The sequence below is a fragment of the Coffea arabica genome, chromosome 2e (genome assembly GCF_036785885.1).
Source record: "Coffea arabica cultivar ET-39 chromosome 2e, Coffea Arabica ET-39 HiFi, whole genome shotgun sequence".
Classification (NCBI taxonomy): Eukaryota; Viridiplantae; Streptophyta; class Magnoliopsida; order Gentianales; family Rubiaceae; genus Coffea; species Coffea arabica.
Window position 1 is genome coordinate 16507620 of NC_092313.1, and position 23136 is coordinate 16530755.

The 23136-nt window shown below is 35.6% G+C and overlaps 1 protein-coding gene across 1 annotated transcript; it reads right to left on the reverse strand.

Moving 5' to 3' along the window:
* Nucleotides 1–10426: 10426 nt before the first annotated feature.
* Nucleotides 10427–11806, reverse strand: LOC113731282 (glycine-rich RNA-binding protein GRP1A-like). Its single transcript, XM_027256450.2, has 2 exons — nucleotides 11404–11806; nucleotides 10427–11112 (listed from the first exon to the last, which is right to left on the reverse strand). Exons 1-2 carry the CDS (start codon nucleotides 11515–11517, stop codon nucleotides 10738–10740), a joined length of 489 nt encoding a protein of 162 aa, XP_027112251.1. The 5' UTR covers nucleotides 11518–11806; the 3' UTR covers nucleotides 10427–10737.
* Nucleotides 11807–23136: the final 11330 nt, after the last annotated feature.

Consider the following 23136-nt stretch of genomic DNA (forward strand, 5'->3'; position numbering starts at 1 on the left):
TATCATGTTTCATGTCTTTTAGTTTATTTTTTGTTAAACATGGAGCCACAGCGAAAAATGCACTTACTTCGTATATATAGTCTGTCTATCTTTTACATTTACTTTTGTTCTTCCCTTAGCCCCATGAAGACATTCTATTCATAGAGTCTCTTTGGTTGCCGTAATGATTGTCCACTCCAAAGAAACAATAATACAAACCAACAAAAGTTCGGAAATAAAACAAATAACCACTTTTTTAAACCTGTCTGATCTTCGACCTCTACGACATAGCAGTCTAGACTAATGAAATTGCTAATTAATATTGATATAACCCCAAAAAAAAAAAAAAAAAAAGCACCAATAAAGCACAGCTTGATGAGAAAGAACTAGCTAGGAAGTAACCTCCAAGGTGGATTGGGGTAATAGGAACATGAAATACTCCAAGGTGGATTGTATCGCCTTGCAATTTTGGTGGGTCTGAGTTTTGGCATGCTTCTGCATATTGCCGGTGGCACCTCCATTAGACGTACGACTCGCTGATTTTATCCTTCTGGACGAAGGCAAGCCAACAAAGGTTTCCATTTCGTTTTTTTTTTAAAAAAAAAAACGAAAAAAAAAAACAATTTTGGTGGGTCTGAGTTTTTGAAGGGTTTTTTTAAAATTAAAAAAAAAAAAAGAAGAAGTAGAAGAAGAAACAAAAAAAAATGACACCCAAGAGAAAAAGCGACACAAACACAATAAATAGGAATCTTGAATAAATAAAATAATACAATGAGTTTTTTTTTTCGAGCAACGATAACAATTGTATAACCTATTCTATTCTAATCTATTGGGGAGGGAAGTCGAAGGAAGCTTATATGTTAGGTGCCAGTAGGTATACAGATCTGACTACACAAAAAAAGTGCTATGACACTACACTTAAATTTTTTTTTCCTGCAGGTGGAATTTGGACCCACTAAACTTGGCCACCGAGCCAAGCTCAGTGGATATTATAGAACGAGTTTATAACGAGGGGAGCCAAGCCCAAGGTGGGACTTAACAGAACGAGCTTAGGATATTATATATTTGTTTTAATGGAAATTAAGAGGGAGCTTTTGCAGGGGCAACATGATTACTCTCATAATTGTAAGTTCGATTTGTTCACACTGAGCTCGGTACCAAAAAGCGAATAGATTCGAAATATTCTGCATTAAATCCCACTCTGTAGAAGGAAGTATCAACCACCGACATAAGTGACACAAGTGCTATCGTAGGATTCAGAATACAAGTTGCAGGATTTTTGTAAATCACTGGCATGTACGGGAAGTCCTGTTGACCTATCAATAATAATATCACTCAACTCTCTTCAGATTTTTAAAATCTCACTTATCTTTCTTGAATTGACATTTCTAGCGTAAACTATTTATTTTAGTTGTATTGGAATAAGAGCAAAATTTACACTTTGAAAATTTCACACGCATGAAGAGATTATTTTAGTTTTCAATAAAACTTTAACTATATCATGAATTAAAACATATTTCTCCAAAAAAATATCTTGACTTTCTTAATTGTAACTATGCACGAAATTTTTTTTAAGGTGTTTAATTGCTCTCTAAAATTCTCCTAAGTGGTTGATCTTGATTACACTTAATTTATTCACGTCATCTGCTATCCCACCATGACTCCAATGTAAAGAAATATGGACTATTATTAGCTAGCAATTTGTTTTTACATTTTTTGCTTTTAAAATTTTATTTTGTTTTGACTTTTTGATTAAATAGTTATTAAGAGCAAGGGTCATGTTGTTAATTTGTGACCTTTGATAGGAATATTTAGTCTTGTCAAATTGACAATGGAGGTAAATGAGATTTTAAAAATTTAAGAAAAAATGAGTGATATTATGAGAAAACTCATGGGAGAGTTTTGAAATTATCCCAACAAGAAATGATGTGGGAAATCCGTAGCAGTTGATTTGAGGGCAATGTGAGTGACGGGCAGCCCCCGTATCAGTAAAAAAAATAATAATGCCATATAGAATCTTTTGTCTCCTTCTCTTTTTGAGCTTAGGCCAAAACGGAGAGCATCCGTTTGGTCCAGTTGCCTCTGGTTTACCTTTCCCTCTCAGTCTTGATTCTGGGAATAAAATCTCCACAAGAGATCATGTTACTTTTCCCACTTACCAGACCTCCACAAGAGAGGAAAAAGCCCAGTCTCTCTCCTTTCTCTCTCTTTATTTTCATATTTTCATCAATCTCTCTTGCTTATTATGTCGTGTTTTGGAAATCTAACAACTAATTTTGGTAAAGCATGCATGGCCTGTTTACGCAAGTTCGTGGACTATGATTCCCAGGGACAGAGCATGGTGCAGAGATGTCAAATGGGCAGAATTTGGGCGGGATTTAAATGGAAATGAAAAAACATGGGGCTGTGTCCAAGTACTTTTATACAGGTCACGAGACTAATATGAGAGGACTAAAATGGGTCAAACCTATTTTGATATTGACTAAAATTACTAGGCATGTCATCATACAAAGGAAAACACATTTGTACAATAATTACTCTACAGTCAATATTAACGTAACAATCCAATCTCATATACTCCCTCTGTCCCATTTTGATACTCCTAATTTTTTTCATACAGTTTAAGAAAAAGTAATTAATTTTGTTGGAAAAATAAATTTAGATTGTTATTTTCCTAAAATACCCTTACATTAAATAAAGTTGACTTTTCATATATCAAATATGTTTTGGAAAATCCAAATGCATTAAATAGGGTAGGCTATATTCAATACTAACAATCTATATTAAATTAGGTAGTTTATAGTAATAACAACTTACATTAAATAAGAGTATTTTAGAAAAATTAAAAAACAACTACATTCTTCAATTATAAAATGGACTACAATTTGAGACAGACGAAAAAGGAAAACAGGACTATCAAAGTGGGACGGAGGGAGTATATCTTAAACTCATCTTGCCCAAATTATCTCTAAGCATTCGAACTTGGAATCCTTTTGCCACCATTAAATTAATTGACAGTGCCTCTCGCCTATACTATTGCATTTTTGAAGTGTTATTCCTATGATACTTGATCACTTTCTCTTTGGACAAATTCTCTTGCTACATCGCCAATCTTTTTCTTTTCTCGTTTGCTTCATGTTCATGATGCCCGCCTTGGAAGTCGTATCTTTATCCAACTCAACGAAATAAAAATGATTGGGCAACAAAAAGCATTTTAGCATAATACACTCTTATCTCAATTATTTATAATGCCTCAATGAATATCAGGTCGGTATACTTTTTTTGGAATCTATTTATGTCAGTTTGCTTGGAAATTTCCAAATTTCATTTTGGAGCGTTTTACCAAACGATTGCTTGCATAGTATTTGATCCCCGAATCTGATGAACACAAGAGTGTGCGGGACCAAAAAAGGCTACCCTTAAATGTCAGCAAACCGTCTACGTGATCTGTTTTTTCGCCACAACTGAGGAGATAAGATGCCAGTCGAAGGTACCGTAATTGGAGGAGAAGATCATTTGCAAAATCTGTTCTCTGATCCATTAGCTACTGCGGGATTTTATTTCTTAGGCCACACACTACCAATCTCCTAACCAACAAAACTTTTACTATTTTATTTTATGAAGCAGTCAGCAAGTAGCCGCCGCCACCCAAAACCAACACAAAAAAAAATCTACCTTTTTGGCTGTGTGGGCAGAATCTTTGCAACTTACTGTTGAACCAACCAATCAAACCCTCCCCAAAAAGAAACAGCTTTAATGAGTCTGTCTGCTGAAAATGGTCAGCCTGCATTGGAACCGAAGATGTGATATTTTTTTGGGTAAAAAATATAAAAGTCCTTGAGATAAATCTAAGATACAGAAAAACTTCGTATAGTTTTTAAATATACAAAACGACACCTCATATTTTGAATTAAATTATAAAAGTAATAAAATTCGTTAAAATTAACAGAAATGACTTATTAAAACTTAAAAGCACTTTTTATACATAATTTTTAACAAATATACTTGTTTTACTCTTTAGACCCCAATTACCTCTCTCTAGAGAATTAACCAAGTGATTTTGTTGAACAGCCTTTTACTTAGTTATGTCAGGACATTTTTGACATTTCGTCCGTCCCGTTAATTTTAATGAATTTCGTCACCTTTACAATTTAGTTCAAAGTATGAAGTGTCATTTTGTGCGTTTTGAAACCACGAACAACTTTTGTGTATATTAGATTTACCATATGAAGCTTTTTTGTTTTTTATCTTTTATTTTTTTTAGTGTAATGGCTCTAGCGTAGGAATCCATCCCTAAACTAGAGGGAAAACCGTGGTGATTTCCTGATGCTGGAAATTGTGGATATTAGGCCCGTGGTGGCAATGGCATCACTCAAATCGCATGTAATTCCACCATGGATATGTGCCTTTCAATATGGAATCGTAGAAAATCACACACACACACGCACACAAGAATTGAAAAGGACCTTTGTTGAATAGACGGCTTTAAGTCACTAGGCCTTTGGTCTGGTGGTCACCACTAAAGACTTAAGTGTTGGTGGTGTGGAAGGTCAATTTTATTACTAGTACCACATTAATATCCTTCCAGCCTAACAGTAAAAGCTTTTGTGTGATTATAAAAAGTTTGACCAAGTTCTTTTTACACATGGACGATAACATGAAGTAGCAGAAAACTAGCAAGTTGTTCTAAGTTCTGATCCAGAAGCAGGAATCCAAGCTATTGATAATGACGACTAAGTGAATTGGTAATCGGAAGGAAGTACCTAATCCAGATTTTTAGAGAAAATCTTGCCTTACTTCTTTCCCCTGTCCATTTTCAAACTTGTAAGAAAGTTAGTAGTAAGGATACAAACCAAAAAAATAACAAAAAAAGAAAAGAAAAGAAAGGAAACAATTGATCGTATTATCTTCACCCTTCAATGTAATTGGTTAAACTCATTCTGCCATTCAATTTAGTGACCACCTCATTCAACATTTATCACCGGCAAGAAAATGTTTGAGAATCTCGTCCAATGGAAATATTTTAAATCTGATCTATACTATCCTTTGTCACTTGTCCAAAGTTCGCACGACCAAATCGCAATGATTGCAGGGTGACAAGAAAGGACCAAACTAAATTAACATCACTCCCACCCCACAATTGAAAGGTTCAGATAGCTCCAACAGAAGAGTATACCTTATGGATCTCAAAAAAAAAAAGTGTCCCAACTGAATAAAGCATGGCGGATTCCTTGAGGTCCCTTGAGATCCCAAGTTCGAGTCCCCGCTCCGCTGGATTTCTCCGCGCACTTAACGTGTTCGGGTCGGATTGGGGCGTCGGATCCGGATCGCAGGGGATTAGTCGGGCCCCATAAGGATTGACCCGGACACCCCTGTGTCGAAAAAAATAAAAGAATAAAGCATGGCGGAAAGACTTGCTGTATAGCAACTTTGGAGAATTTGAGCTTGAATCGGCCCCGATAAACAAGTTGCCCGTGTCATATTCATCGGATCCAGTCCACAGATGATGGACCTTAGCTGATGATTGGCTGAAAATAACTCCTCCTCTGTCTATGCATTTATTATTTTCTTCTACTTTCTACGAATCTGTAGGTAGAAAATAGAAAAGGGAATTTTTGTTACGAAAACTTACGCAAGTCTCGGTGTAGATATTTGTTTTCGGAATCTAATCGTGGAAATGGGAGAGCCTAAGTTAGTAGAGAAAATAACGTCTGCGGATGCTTTTTCTGTCAGTACCACTTTTAAACGGAGGGTGGCCACTTTTGGGGAGTGGTCCGACCCACAAGTTGGGGCAAAATATATGGTAACTTGGGCTCCTAATTCCATGGTCCAGAAAGCAATTACGTCCTTCGAGTAAAATGAGGTGGGTGGTGGTCTATAGACTACGATCACCAGCTTAGGGAAAAATAAATATCAGGAAGAGGAATCCTACTTAATTCTTTGTTTTTTTTCTTTTTCTTTTTCTTTTTTCCTTGAGAGAAATTCACTTAATATAGCCCAAAATCTACTCTTTGAATGTCAAAGACTTCAAAATGGCCCCCAAGACCTTTCGTCTAGTATTGAATAATGGTTTACGGGTTTTTGAAAAGTGTTTGGATTGCAAATTTATCTCAAATAATATTTCGTTTGTATCATAAACACATTTTCCAATTCACCTCTTTATATTTCCAACTACTTTTTATCTCACATACATCACATCACATCACAAAAAGTACTATGGTAATTATTCTAAATAAATAACCAGAATTTTCTTGGTGTCACTTTTAAACTCTTTCCTATATCCTTTTTATCTTGTAAAATTTGAAGTCTCCCATGAACTAATATATATATATATATATATATATATATATATATATATATATATATTTATATTTAAAAAAAAAGCTAACATTGTATGCTAGGAAGTTTAGTCAAAATAACTTGAATAATCAGTTAAAGATCACAACTTCCACAGTAAGGTCGTGTAGCAATATTATTTGGAATAATTGCTAGAGCACCTTTTTATGATATGACGTATGTGAGATAAAAAATAATTAAAAAATGTATTTATGGTGCAAGTAAAATAATATTTGAAAAAACTTGACTATCCAAACACACCTATGCATGATTTCCAATTGTTAGCGGACGCATAATATGACCTATTTTCCATATAGAAAGGTTAACTGTGCAACTTGTTCAAAATTTAGCTTTATAAGTGGAATACAGAAATAGGCTAGACTCCAGAGGGCGAGTCGGGAGAATTGGGTTGAAGGGCGTTTTCATTTTTTTTCTTTGGGAAAAAAAAAAAAAGAAGAAAAAACCTCAAGTCATGCGATCTTTGGTTAGTTGTTTCCTATACATATATAAAAAGCAGTTAGCATCTGACTCTTTGGGAATTTTTCATCTGTCTTGTGGAGGGGTATTTTAGGGAGTGAAAAAATGACATGGCGGATTTTGTGCAAAGAGTACAAGCTGGTTGATGTTGTAATAATAGTGTACTCTCTATATTGCCCTTTTGGCTAGGTTGTGACAGACGGTTGGGAAATGAGCATTATTCTCTATAGGGGTATTTTGGTCAGAGGAAAGTAAGGAGAAAATGGTGAAGCCTAACATACAACATGGTAATACTTTTGCCAATGTTGGTTGCCTATAATGCCCTCTTAAGGGGGCACATAGCTTTTAAATAGTGAACTTAATGGCTTAAATTTGACATAAGAGTGATAAAGCTTTGTTGGAGAGAGCATTAATGGAGGGTAATTGAAAAATCACTTGTGTAACCGATGAATAGTGTAACCGCAACAACTGAAGCATCATTTGCGGTCAATACAAATATTATTGCAATACTTTTGGGCGGCAATGGAAATTCTATACATATTAAAGAATCTTGGCTCACATATTTGTGGTTTGTTTGCTCTTTTGTTTAGAAAGGTATATTCACTTCCTGCTGCAATTTCACCATTTTTTATGTGTAGGAAGTATATTAGACGTGTTAATGTGCATGGGGAATTTTTTAATATTTGCTAACTATATTTGTGAATTGTCAATTTTACTTTTGTAGTCGGCTGAGCAGTGAGAAAAAAGTGGTCTGCATATAGGGATTTTTGGTGAAGGTAAGCTCTGAATCTTCACTCCACAAAACAAAAGATGCATGCCAATTGTATATTGTTAACACCTTGTATAGGATTCTTTGCCCGGTAGTGTGACTGTTTGTGTAGCTATCTCTGCTTATTGTGCTTTATTAATTTAAATGCTTGGTTTAGCCTACTTTTTTTTTCCCAGAAATGATAACTGTTGTATAATCTAATCCATCCTATACTAGGGGGAGAGGGCGGATCTAAGGGGGCCTAGGAGTAATCCGGAGGGGACTAAACCACACCAAATCAAACAAGTGTACTACGCACCCATCTGAATTTTTTTAAGCAAAGCCATTTTAATGTGGTAATTGGTGGAAGGCAAGATTTGATGCTTTGATGGTGAACCCTTGCCTCCCACCCTACCAAACTTTAATGCTTTGGTGGTGGCCACCAGCCCAAAATTTTAATGGTTGCTTGGATTAGCCTACTTGACAAAAGTTTTGCTTTCAGTATTTAATTTACCATCATCGTTTTGCAGTTGCTCTTATTTATTGGAATTGAGTTGTTGTTGGTTAAAACTGATGTAAACTATTAGGCATTCCTATGTTTGCCACCGTTATGATAGCAGATGCAAAATTAACCTTATTTGCACTGATATTTAGGATGGTTGGATGTAACGATAAATTTATTAATAAAAAACAATTTCGCAATGAAAGATCAAGGCAGAGATATGGTTCGTTATCCACTGAGTAAAAAGAAAAAATTAGTGAAAAACAACCACAACATTATAAGAGACGTAAAGCAGTTGAGAAATTTGTTGGACCTCCATTTCAACCCATGATGGGGAAATTTGCTGGTGTTGGAAATTTTCTGGTGCCCTTATTGTGAGTGTTGGAAATTTGCTTGTTTCTTTTGCTGCAACTACACTTATTGCAATTTTTCTCATTGTAATGAGCTTATTATACCAAGCTCATTCTTCTGTTTTCATGGCTAAAATTTATAATTTCCTACAAGCCCTTTCACACATACATATTTTGTAATGCACTACAACTCATACAACTACACTTATAGCCACCAACATCTAGAAGTTAATACACAAAAACCAACCCACAAGTCAAAACACCCGTGTTGTGGGCGGGCAGTCCCCTAGTATTGCCATATGTATACTCGTACAAAATGTTTTTCATCAACAAGGACGAAGCCTGCACGAGTAGAACAAGCAAGAACGGGTTTAGACATACGTAACGTAGGGACCATAAGGCGTGGCTCAAAAAAGAAAAAAAGAAAAAAAAAAAAGGAAAGTGTACACCAGCAGGATTGGTACGCATCAAACTCAAAAGCATTTACGCCGGCGAAGGAAGTTGATATGAATTTGATATTTGTTCGATTGCACAAATGGCAAACCAGTCAGAAGATGATATTTGTACGTTAGTCTAATTTGGTACCATATAAAACAATCCATGTTCCAGTTTGGTTTATTCAAATCTTGCTTCCAAGAAGCCATAATATCCTACTAATTCGGAAGGATGATTGTGCGACAATACTTCAGACGTAAAAGTTAGCTATCGATGCAACTAAAGATGAAAAAGTTAAAAGTGGGACACAAGTTTCTCCTGAAATTTGTGAACGTCGATGTATGAAATATATGATTCAAGCCACTCTTGAATTTCAAGGTAATGAATGATCATGCTAGTAGCTTTTCCGAAAGATCCCGTGGGTCTGACCTAGACTGAGCTGGCCATGTATTGGCAAAAGCCCAGCTGCACTTCTACAAGTTCTGAACCCACAGTCGTAAAATTTCTCACTTGCCAGCGCTCCCGCCCAAGTTCTACAAGTTCTACCGGTGATCAGGAAGCAAGGGAGTGTAGTCTAGATGGGCTCGTCCGGGTCATGCCCATAGCGTAACTTTTTTAAGTTCCAAAATCTCATTTGCAACCAGGACGAGGGTCCAGAGCGAATTTCTTTAGCACATTCTGCTTTATGCTATTTTAATCTTTTTATATTAATGGAAATTTATTAGCATCCCCTGTTTTAGTGGGAAAAAAAAGGAAGATAATACTTGTTAATTTGCATATCTCTTACTTCCCAAGAAGAGCGAGAAAGCAATGGCAATGGAGGGTATCCAGGACGGCCATGGGAGAATTGTGCAGAAGAGGGAATCCAGCAGTTCGCAGGGGAAGCAACCCCAGAAGGGATAAAAAAATCAAGAGGAATAGAATGGAAGAGAACACAGATGCTAATAATTATGTTGTCACAAAAAAGTTCGAATGACCCAAATAAAGGGACAATGTGCAACAGTAGAGGTGAGACACCTCGCCCCTCCTGTGGGTTTCCTGTTAAAATTTGGCAAAGAATTCCAGGTTGAATTAGGGCCAACAGCTCAATCTGACAATTAGTTCTACGTAGCACAGCATATGGAGTAGTATTTTTAAAGGTCAAAACACCAAGCCGGCAGAAATCCAAGGCAGAGTAGAGGTTAATATCATGACGCTAGTGAAATCCACTGTCTAGGGGAGTCTGAAATTTAACTCGGGCCTTGCTAATTTCTCCATTCAAGCCAACTAAGCATGACATCTGCGCAAGTGAAGGGCGATTTTCTTCCCCTTCATTTCCTCCTCGTCCTAACCAAAATTTGAAAAGAGACACAATTGAATACTACCAGCACCAGAGTAGCAGTCCATGACACCCACCCCCCAAAAAAAAACAAAAAAACTTTTTCCAACCAGCTAAGCTAGAGCAATGTTTCGACATTCTGGTAACAAAGCGGGCAGACGATACGTGACAGAGCAGATCACAACAGCACTAAATCTGGTAAGCAGAGGCAAATAGAACATCAAAAACATACATACATAATTCCAGATCATCAGTGATCGAACGAGACAAAAAAATCATGGTGATTCTGAACCTTGATTTACTTCATTCCACGGAACTCCGTAAATTTCGATTTTTTTTTCACAACGAGGACAATGACATAAAACGTAACCAACGAACCAGCGGTCAAAAAAGTACGCACTGTAACAAAGCAACCATAACCAAGACCAACTTCAACAGATCATAATCGTAAATTCCAAACAACCACTACCCAGGCCCCACAACACAACACCCCACCCCAACCCCCCAGAAAAGGGAGCTAGGAAAACATCTAAGACAACTCAACGCAACCACCTTGAACAGATCACCCCCACCCCTAAAAAGCTCCTAAAATTTAACTCCTCCAGTTTCCGTCTGAAGCACCACCGCCTCTGGAGTAACGAGACCCGCCACCGCCGCCGTAGCCACGGTCACCACCTCCATAACCACCTTCGCGACGGCCACCACCGTAGCCACCTCCACCGCCGTATCCTCCCTCGCGACGGCCACCTCCGTAGCCACCACCTCCACCCTCACGGCGTGGGCCGCGGAATCCGCCTCCGCCTCCGCCCCCGCCGCTGCCGCGTGACTGAGCCTCGTTGACCGTGATGTTACGCCCGTCGAGATTCTGGCCGTTCATCGCCTCAATCGCATCCCTCATGGCTTGCTCATCCCTGAAGGTCACGAACCCGAATCCCCTGGATCTCCCAGTCTCGCGATCGTTAATGATCTGAATGATGAATTCACCACAAGAGAAGAAAAAGAAACATCAGATCCGAAGGCAGATAGATCCAGAATTTAATCATTAGATCTGAAACACAAAATTAACGATTCAATCTTCGTCTCTTTGGGGATAAAAAGAGGAAGACAGAACGTACCGTTTCAGGGTATTTCGAATAATAGTAACACAAATAGTAACAGTAACAAGAGTAACAGAGTAACACAGAGTAACAGTAGGTGAAGATCAAGAGTCAACAAAGCCGAATCGGGTCGGATCCGATCTCTGCGACCACAAACAGACCTTCGATTCGATGATTTCGCCGTACTGAGAGAAAGCGTCTCCGAGAGTTTGGTCGGTGGTGGCCCAAGCCAACCCACCGACGAAGCATCGGTATTCAACATCTGTGGCGGCCATTTTTTCCCTACTGTTTTCTAAAGGGAGGACAGCAAAATAAAGGAAAGGGGGAGGGCAGTAAGAGATGAGCCCGCCTCAGAAGAAAAGAGATATGAGAAAAATGGTGAGGGGAATGCGCTGAATATATAGGGAGGAAGAGGCTCAAGAGGGCTAGCCGGCTAGGGTTTACTCCCCAAAGCGAATCCGCGTCGCGCGACTTTGCCCCCTTCCTATTGCTAACTCTGGTTAGACGAATTTGAGACCTGATAGAGGGGTGGGGTCGTCCGCGGGTTCATGCATGATTCCTCCGCGAGCGCAATTGGCAGCACGCATGCTTGGGAAATGCGATTACTCTATATAATTCTAAGGGAAAATTGCAGAAACCTCCCTTGAGGTTTCTGACACTTGCACTCACATCCCTGTGGTTTGAGAAATAGCACTGACCTCTCTTGAACTGACTGATTCTTTGCATATTCAGTCTAGGTCATTAAAATATTGTTTTAGGGAGTGAAATGAGAAATTTGTTCCAGATTTGTCCTTTATGCTACATGCCAAGTAGTGTTAGTAAAGGAATGACAAAGTATTATAAATCAATTAATAATTAATAAACTTTAAGGGGTATAATTTATGGGTAAATAGGCATTATCTATTCAAAGTACCAACGCTTTATGAGCATTTTACTCTCAAACATTTAATTTATGAATCATAATAAATACATCAATGTTTCTAAGTAAAACTCAAAAAGTATTACAATAATATTCTTACAAAAAGAAAACCGGTAGGTTATATATTTAATATAAGTTAAATATTTTTTAAAAAATAAATGGCCCATAAAGTATTAATTCTTTATGGTTTTCCTCAATTACATGAACAAAGTATTGGCTCTTTATGGGCATTTTATACTGAATCATTTAATATGAGTTTGTTTGGATAAGAGTTTATTTGGATGATTTATTTGAGATAAATACTGTAACACCTTATGTGATGTGATGTATGTGAGATAAAAAAGTGATTAGAAAAATAAAAAGGTGATTGAGATTTGTGAAGTAAATTATTTTATTGCAAATTATCTCAATCCAAACACACTCATAAATATCTGTAACTAAAATTGAAAACGTATTATACTAATATTTTTATGAAAGAGAAATTGGTAGGTTTTATATTTAACAAAAATTAAATGTGTGAAAGTAAATACAAATTTAAATAGAATACTTCTGTGACAATTGCCCAGAAAGGAAAAGTTGAATACTTCGATCAATTACCAAAACAGTCCAATCAGATGGGATGAGTGAGGAATGCACGTGTCATGGACGGTGTTCAGCGATTCAAGTTGCTCTCATTAACTTATTGGACTTAACCAGAGTTAAAGATGGGGTTGCCAAGATATTTCAGAGGAGCCCGCGGTCACGTGACAAACCGGTGGTAGATATTTTAAGGGGATAATTTCAGAAACTTTCCTCGAGGTTTCTGATATCTTCACTAAGCATCGCTTAACTTTAAAAGACCACTTGCTTTCCTTACTTTTAAATTTTTATAAATTTGTTATCGACCCATTTTAAAACATGTTATTTAAAAACACATTTTTTGGATGAAGAAGATGTTTTTATTCTTAAAGTGCCCTTTGTTGTTATAATTTCTTTTTCAAAATTGATACTAGCATTTAATAGAAAGTTAAAAATAAAAACAAGTTATACAAATGTGTAATTTTGATGGATACAATATAAAAATAGGTATTCTAACATACAAAAAAAATTGTTTTAAGAATGTGTTCAAAGTGTTTTCAAACCAAAAGAAGGATTATTCGTTAAGCATTTTTGGTCAATTTGAGGAGTTTTTAAATTTTTAAATTTTCTTATTTAGATTGATGGCTTGAAAACCCAAAACAAAAAACAAAAAACAAATTTTTTGAGATTTTTTTTTTCAAATGAGAAAATTGAAGCTGAAGACTGGTCTCCATGAAGTGCATTTAAAGATGAGATGTGGCTATCTTTTCTCTCATCCTTTTTTTTTTTGGGGGGGGGGGGGGGGGGCCAAAATGTGACTATCATGATCAATGTTTCCCTATATTTGCTTTTTAATTCTTTATTAAAAAAAAAAAACTTTTCAAGTGCTTGGAATGTTAAGAAGAAGTTGCAAGTCGCAGTTTTGGGTGCAATAGCAGTGGTGAAAACATTAGGTCTGCTGGGTTGGGGAAGTGAAGCAACGAGCCTTTCGCACTCCTTCTTGGGCCTTCTCTGGAGAGTCGAATGAGCCCGCATACAGGTAGCTTCTTAATGGGCTTGTCCGCTCAGACCAATATTTTGACGTGAACTGGACTGATCCATTTTTTTTCCCTCCCTCGTCTAAAATTTTGAAACTGGGATTCACCTAATAACGACTCTGATTAACCAGGACAAAACTAGCAACTACCACCAATCAACACGTTTGCAGCTTTGAGCAGTTGCGAACATGGCGATGCGAAGATTTTCAAAGCCGTAGTCAACATAAACTGTAATTGCATCATCAGCTTCTCAAGTACGAGTACCTATTTGTGTGTTTCTTACTATATATATTTTTCTCTTCTCGTAATAATCAGCTTCTTAAAATGCTTGTCAAACTAATTTTTAATCTCGTACAACTTTTCGGATTCTCGGGAACCTCGAAACTGATTTTTACCATATAGTTTTTGCTTTTGGAATCCGTCAATACATTCCGCAAGAAAGCAACTATATAGCCCACCTTTCTTTTCATGTATATTCAAATCGCAAGGCGGAAGCAGTTTATCGGTGCTGACCGTATCATTATCTCAAGTGTTCTTTCAAAAAATAAAATAAAAAAAAAAATCAAGTGTTTGTCTATCACTTCAACTTTGATAAACAATAATGTACCAAGTGAATAGGGTTTTTATGCATTCTTTTACTCTTTTTTTTGTCGAAACGATAGATGTCCTATAACCTAATCTAGCCTAGTCTAAGGGGAAGGGGAGGGGTTCGATGTGAGTACAGACTCCATCGATGAAGGTCAATTAAGACCGCCACAAATTGTGACAAATTTGTGGGAGGCAGGAATTGAACCCCTGACCTCCAGCATCACCATTTTAATGGTGATGACCACTGGACCAAATGGCCAGTGGCTTTTATGCATTCTTTTACCAATCGACATTATTAGTGTTACTATCGCACTACAGGGTTGTAGACCCAAGACGCGACTATTACTGCCCACTACGGGCTCTTAAAACTCAAGACACGACCAGAGTTTTAACAGTCAAGTCTAATTATTAAGGCGTCATAATCTTTACCTCAAAATGAATATTCTAAGTTGGATTTGAATATTGTATATTGTTGGTTCATAACATTTTTTAATTTTTCTGATGTACGACCGGACATCACATTCATCCATCTACTTTAGACTTTCCATCCTTACAAAACCCAAACTTAATACTACTGTGATCTAGATTTCATTCAGCTGTGTTACATTTTAGAGGCCCTCACTTTTAGATCCATATAGCACTTAAAATCTATGCAGCACTTAAGTTTATCCACTCCGTTGTGTAGTTTATCTCATGTGAGGTTCGATCTGATATCATAATGTCATGTCCAAGCCCACAAGCTCAAGACGTGACCATAATCTTAATAGCCAAATCTAATTATTCAAGTTTGTCTTTGATAGTTCAAAATAGATATTTTAAATTGGACTCGAATACTCAAACTATAGTTATAGTCTATAACACATTAACTTTTTCAATGTCACACGGGTATTATTGTTTTATATATATACACACCCTGCGCCTCTCTTGGCCCACCAGCTCCAATACCTGTAATTACAGAAAGATATATAAGTGCGTATGTATATAACTTTCTTCTGACTTGCCGACCGTTGAAGCTGAGTATGAGATTGGCTTATTTCGAAGTGTTACTTCGGTTGTTAGCATTAAATAATGCCAAAATATGATTAGTCAAATGTGGGAGTTCAAGAGATTTTTCTTTCCTTCGCTCTAGATCTCTCTTTTTAATGTTTTTAGTTGACTAATCAATTTGAAAAGGCCCACCCCTCATAATTCAACTTTACTCTTCATATTTTGGTGTTCTATCCCGCTAATTATATATATATATTCATACCCTGAAGTTGTGACCAAATCATCAGTGGACCTTCTTTGTTCGTGAATTACACCTAACAGACTCCAGCATGGCTTACCAAAAAGAGAAAAAGAATACCCAGCAAAACCTACATGCTGCATACAAACTTCCCCGTCAGCTTTCTAATTTTCCGATTCAACATTTTCTGATTCTCCCCTCTAAAACTCTTCCCACACATAACATCAACCGTGTACAGTAAACCAATAGGCAAGTAGGGCCCCGCCTACTATCAAAATTCAAGAATACGGCCAACCTCATAAAATGAATACGTACCCGATATTGTTGCGGGAATAAGAAGAGGGGAAAAAATGGAAAGAGATGTAGTACTAATAGGAAGTAAACAGTTTGGATTGTTTAATTTGGAAAAAAAAATTTACAAATATTATCCTACTTACATTATAAGCATAATTTCTAACTATTTTTTAATATCACATACATTATCACATGTAAAAAAAGTACTGCAAAGTTATTCTAAATAATTTTTCCAAACACGAGCTGCCCGCAAGGGATAGCGGGAAGCTACTCACTACAATTGAGCTTAGTGCTGACAAAAAGCAAGGTTTGTAAAATCGGGATCCTACGTAGGATCGATTTTAGTTTCACAGAATCGGATTGTAAGATCCTACCAAAAGCTCCTAATTGCAATTAAAGGCTGCAATTCTTTGACAAATTACAAATATACCACAAATATTTTCATTTACTTACAAAATGGAGCTTCGTATTTCACAAATTTACAAAAAATTGTAGGATCGTACGATCCTGCTACGATCCTACATACATTAATATGATTTGCGACTCTGAATACGATCCGGATCGATTTTAGTTATCCGGATCGTACGATCCTACGATCCGAATCGCGATTTTGACAACTATGACAAAAAGCATAGTACATCACCCGTCACCTGCCACCACCTCTTCTCTTCTCTTCTCCTACTCCTCCTTTTTCCTCCTCTTTATTCCCTCCCCCTATCCTAAATAAGTTGAAACATAAAATAACAGGAAACCCATGTTATATGGTAGTAGATTGTTATTGAGGGTGGTAGTTTAAGAACAACATCAACATCAACATCAAAAAAACAAGTCTCCCTTTGTATATTGTATAAGTATCGATAGAGGTCGGTCAACTACTTTTCCGTCGAATTCTTGCTCCGCATGAAGTTTGAAGTTTGAACTTAGGCCGCCGCCCGCAACCCCTTGAACAAGAAGAGGACGAAACCTTTGCGATTGGCTCACTTGAACGAGTTGACGGCGATTAGTTCTTGGTTGCTTTTGGTTTAGGGTCTCCATCAATCGAAGTTCCGGCTGCCTTTGTTAGAATTAGGAAGAGTAATACGCACGGAACGGGAGTACATCTTTGACATTTGAATCCTCCAGGAGAACTCATGCCTTTCCTCACGTAACGTTTGATTAATTGACTTGAGATCTAAAGCACGGTACAAAAATTGACTTTTCATATTCTTTTGAGTTTGAATTAGTAAGAAGCATGCTAAGGCCGCGTTTGGGATTGATATAATTTATTGAAAAGTACTACTCCAATAAAGTTTTTAATAGAAGCATTTATTAAGTGTTCAAGTGCCTTTACATATACTATTTGGAGAAAAAGTTGCTTTTACTGTTTGGAGATATAGTTCAATAAATACTTATTGTATTGGATGGATAATGTGTAATTTGAAAATTTTTAAAAGTATTTATCTCTTTATTTAGTTTATAATACAGAATAAAATAATTTATTTTTTAAATCACAAAAGTTACTCTAAAAGTACCAAATTTGAGCTTTTGCAAAAAGTGCTTTTAACATAAAAAACTCCACTCCTAAATTTGTGGGATGATATTTACCAGAAGATATTAAAAATATTTTTAACATCTAAAAGTGTTTTTTAACTAAAAGCACCGCAGCTCCAAATGGGACCGAAAACAATTCCAACTGCAGTTATTTCTTGTAATTTTGAGAACAGTTACACCAAGAGAGATGCTAAAAGAAACATACCTAAAGGCACATATGCACCATCATTTCTTTGTGGTGTAACGAAGAAATTCTACCCCGGCAAAAGTTGTTTTCCATCCGAAAGATTTTTTTACCCTCATGGGTTTTGGATTCCGCACGCCATGAATATTTTACTGGTATTCCTTAAATCTGCCTGGAACGTAATAACATTCTCCGGGTGCAGCTTTTGCCTACACGATTACATATACTTCCTCCGTCCCATTTTGATAGTTCTGTTTCTTTTTTCACACAGTTTAAGAAAAAGTAGTTAATTTTGTTGGAAAAGTAAATTTAGATTGCTATTTTCCTAAAATATCCTCACATTAAATAGAGTACAACTTTATGGGAACTTGAATTGATGGTAATAAAAGAGTCAACTCTCATTAAATGTGGTAGGTTTATAGTAATAACAACTTACATTGAATAAGGGTATTTTAGGAAAATTAAAATACAACTACATTCTTCAATTGGAAAGTGGACTACGATTTGGGACAGATGAAAAAGAAAAACAGGACTATCAAAGTGGGTCGGAGGGAGTATTACGTTTGTACTAGCAGTTGATATTAGTAGTATTACGAGATAGATATTGCTCAAGTCTTGAATTCCAAGAACTTAACGACTGGTAGTAATAATTAATTTGTCGGGAAATGGATTTATAATACTAGACTGTTGTTTTTCAATAAAAGTTGGTTTTCATAAATCCATTGATAGATTGTAATTTAACTTAAATTTCATGGTCACTTCGACTGTCAGTTGTTGGTGATAGGTTTATTTATGCTTCAAGGGTCAAGCAAAAGCATGAGTGGCTTCGAAGGTCGATGCTACTAACATATATAGTATTATTAATTATTATTGACTTCAAAGGGCTTCCTACGGCCGTATAATAGCCGATGCCCTGAATAAAATGGACCCATGCACCCAAAAAGCGTTCATAAACTCCCCCTTTCGGATTATAATGTTGCCAAAGAAAGTACAGTTTTTTTTTTTTTTAATGTTCACTTTTCTATTTCTTGAAGTAATGAGCTTTTATAGCAATCCAAACAACTACGAGTATTTCTTGTTACGATCACTATTGTATTTTTTTTATTATGAATCAGACAATATATTTTTTGGGGGTGAATGTGTTTCATTTGACTCTTGAATATTTCAAATTATTTAATATTTTCCCTAAATTTTAGCACTTCCCATTTTGGGTATATATATATATATATATATATATATATGGCAAATACGCATGAAATTTGCCTGCTATGCCTCCGGAAGGGTTTGATAGTTTAATTATTTTGTGAGGCATTTTAGGTCATTTAATCAACAAAAAATGAAAAGATTAAGCGGAGTGCCAAAATGATCGCCCTTGCCAACTTATAGCTGTCTTTTTAAGAAACGAACTAAATAAATTCTCCCCACTTTTAACCGTTGATTTCGTTGGAAAAAAAGAGAAAAGGGGCTTAGGTTCACGATTAGAAGTTAAGGATTATTTCCTTGAACATAATATACTACCGCTGCATTGACTTTTTTGGTTTTCCACTTGCACTAAAAAGAACCGACAACTATAAGAAAACCGTGAAAAATTAGGGTGTGTTTGGATTGCAATTTTTCTTGAAAAACTATTACATTTTATGCGAACACATTTTGCAATCATCTTTTTTATCTTACATATATAAAATCATTACAATAATTTTTTTACAAAAAATTCAGAAAAATACAATCCAAACAAAGCCTAATTTTTGGATTCAGTTGGAGCATGATTTGTTTCTACAATAACTTTTTTTAAAAAAAGAGAAAGAAGAAGTTATATTAACCTAAATATTAAAGGAAAAAAACAATTTTTATTTGGATTGCAATTTTTCACTGCGTTTTCTATTGACACATTTTTCAATCACCTTTTTATCATATATATATTAAATAACTATGTAGTAATTTTTCTAAAAAAAAAAAAAGTCCAGAGAAAAATGCAATTCAAACAATGCTGAACTCTACCTGTCAAATTAATTGGTTTCCTTTTTACCAGTTGAGTTGCAAGTGCAAACAGTACATACTAGTGTGTACGTTCCTCAATGCCTCATTGAAAAGCCAAAAAAGGAAGAAGGAAAAGAACGAACCAAAAGAATCCAAAATAAAAGATGCACATAATTGGTAAGCAGTAGTACATAATTGGGTTGATAACAATAATATATTTTATTAGTTGTGCCACGAGCGGCTACCGGCTTCCTTCCTTTACATGGCTAATCATTACAGTGCTGAAGACCACATGATATGATATGGGTAATTGAGAGCTTTTATTAAAATGTTTATGCCATCTTCTAAAAAAGTGTCTAATCATAGATCTGACACTCTCAGTTGGTTCATGTTACCGCCCCTTTCTTCTTCTTCCTCTTCAGTTTCTAGAGACATGGAAACAGAGAAAAATATTGAAATGATGTATTATAAACGTTACAACCAATTAGTATATGACTTTAATTAATTAAGCCTCAGTAGAAGACGGAAAATATATAATACTACTAGTAACAGCTAAGCAACTAAGCAAACAGCCCCAAGAGAGAAGATTGAATTTGAATGTCATGGTTGAGTCGTAGACACGTAGTAGTAATAGTTACTACCACTCAGTATTAACTTTCGTTGCATCTTTAGAAACTAGAATGCACACGGAGATGGAGGTAGGCTGTCCACTTCCATAATCATAATTTTTTTTTTTTAAAAAAAAGACATTTGGGAATCTGAAAAGCACAAAAACTTGATCTTAACCTTTAAATCCTTAGTAGTTTGCCAATGATTTTAATACGTATCCATCATCTGAATTCTCAGCCAGAAAATAAAAGAGGAGCTCTAATCACAACTGCAACATCATTGTGAATGAGTTTTAGCTACTATAAAATATCAGCTCCGTTTGGATTAGTTGTTTTTTATTATGTTTTTGAAAAATTTTATCGTAGCAGTGTATATGTAAAATTTTACTATAAATTTTTTTGAAATTTTAATATATTGTATGAATGAGATGTTTTTTGAGTTATTATGTATTATTGTAACATTGTATTTGAAAAACTTATTTTTAAAAAAATGACCAATTCAAATATTTTTTAATGAGTACCTAATGAACATTTATTTTTGTTTTTTTTGTCAAAAAAAAACTAAGGTTAAAAAAAAAAAAAGACTGGCACCAAACCCCTCCAAAAATTATTATTAAAAAAAAAAAAAAAACACAAGTGCCGTTGCTGTCCATTGGGGATGGTGCCACCTGACCTGAAGTAGAAGACTGTTCTTCTAGACTCCCAGAGTTAGTAGTGTTTGACTGCATTGTCACGTATCTTTTGTCTGCACTCTCCAGGAATAGGATGACCAACACTCAGAAATTCCAATTTACTCATTTACTCCTCCAGGCAAATTACAAAGTCTCCAATTTTTTCCTTTTCTCCCACCCAACCAAACTGGAAAGAGAGGCTACAATTGGAAAACTGCGGCCTATGACAGTCTCTGAGTTGTACTTAATTTGTAAACTGGATATGCAATGCAGCTAATTAGTACATCCAACACTATCGTCTTTGGCAAAAAAAAAAAAAAAGAAAGTACATCATCCAACAATATCGTGTTTGACGGATCTGGGGCCCTGCGAGTTCCATTTTAATTACTCCATCTCCTCGGAGTAAAATAGTTATTTTAATTTTTGTTATACTACGTTAAAACTTTTGTTATATTATTATTATTTTTCAACACGGTTAATACTTAATTGGACGATATATCCCAGTTTTGGTCAATACCTATTTTAACCTCATTCTCGAAAATATGGCTAGTACATAATTAGCATGAGTCAGCATGATTATTAGGTTCATGTCAAGCTTACTCGTCCCCATTTTTTTTTTTTAAAAAAAAATTGTGCTTTCCATTTAAAACATTTTATCAGCGATTAGCGTGATACCTACTCCTTTTTTTTTTTTTTTTTATTCCTTTATTGTTTTATTCCGTGTAACTAATCCACATGACGTGATGTTTTAAAAACGCAACGGCATTGCGTTGAACTGAAAATGTCAAGCGTGGATTAGCGTTACGGGTAGGAGTGAATTCATCATATCTCTTTCGGCAAGGCTAAAAAATTTGGTCGCCCCTCAAATTATTAGGTTTGTCGCCTTTTAACTCTCCAATTATTAAGTGTATATTTTTTGCCACGAAAAAGGGTATACTTTTCACTCTTCTGACTAGAGATATCTTTAGAAACCGTCCAGATTTCAAGAGTACTACTAACATCTCCTAAATGGCATTACCACATTCTGATTATTCTTTACAGGTCAAAGAAAGTATCTTATAATAATTATCACAGTCCTATAAAAAGTGTATCCGTTAATTAACGAGGGATTTAAAGAAAAACTTTGAGATGGCCCTCACAGTCTTGCACTAATACGTTTGTTTTGAGGAGCAATCGAAGACATCATAATCAATAATGTTGCAAAAGCAAAGTACAGAGAACTTGAGCAATCATTTCATATCTCGGACTTTTATAGTGTGGATTTTTAACCCAACCAAAAAAAAAAGAAGAAAAGATATAGCGAATCCAACAATATTCAAATCGAATTCCGACTTTGTAAGTTTAGATATACGTATTGCTGCACGGGGATGACATACATGCTCTCGATAATTTTGAAAAAAAAAAAAAAGAGAGAGTAATGTTACATGTATGAAAAAGTACTCTTAGATGAAAGTAAAAGAAATTGACAAAAATGCTCTTAGATGTACAATAATTTATTGTTTTTGCCCAAATCAACAAACAATTGACTACTGTAGGCATAATTTATGTTTTGATTGCCATGTGTGGAGATCACATTGCGAAATCAAATTCAATTGATAATTTAATTTATTGTGTTGCACTGGTTTGAGTTGATTTAATTGGACAATAAAGGACGCAAAGTGAGGGATTTGCATTTGGTAATTAACTTTACTTTTGTCTAAGTTGTTATATTGCATTACGCATTAAATGATTTAAAAAAATTAATCAAGTCACATTTGTAGACAAATTTTTTTTTTTCTAAATATATAAAATAGAAACCAATATTATTAACAAACTAATTGAAAACGTCTAGCAAGATTTGATTGACAAAAAAAAAAGTTGCGTTAATAACAGAAGATACATACAACGTGTTTGAATTTAATTTCTTAATAGTAGAAGGAACGTAAGAGGGATTAAATTTCGTTCCTTAAGATCAACCGTCTCCAACCTCCTCCATACTCGATTTTGTCTGAATTCAATATACTTCCTACCTAACAAACTTGAATTTTTTCCATGTAAAAATGGAATTTGGTTATTTGGTCCAAGTATAGAATTTCTTTAAAGATTCATTTACAGTAATTCTTTTTCCCTCCGTGTATTCTACTGCATCCTCCCCCTCCCCCTCATTAAGATGCTGTAAATGACGAGAAGAAGATTAATGTGAATTGCTTTCCAGCTACGAGACATGTAATGTAATTTATGGAGACTCTTTTCTCTTTATTATCCAGCTCACAAAATCACATCTCACACCTCCACTCCTTTCTAAATCATGGAATAAATTTATA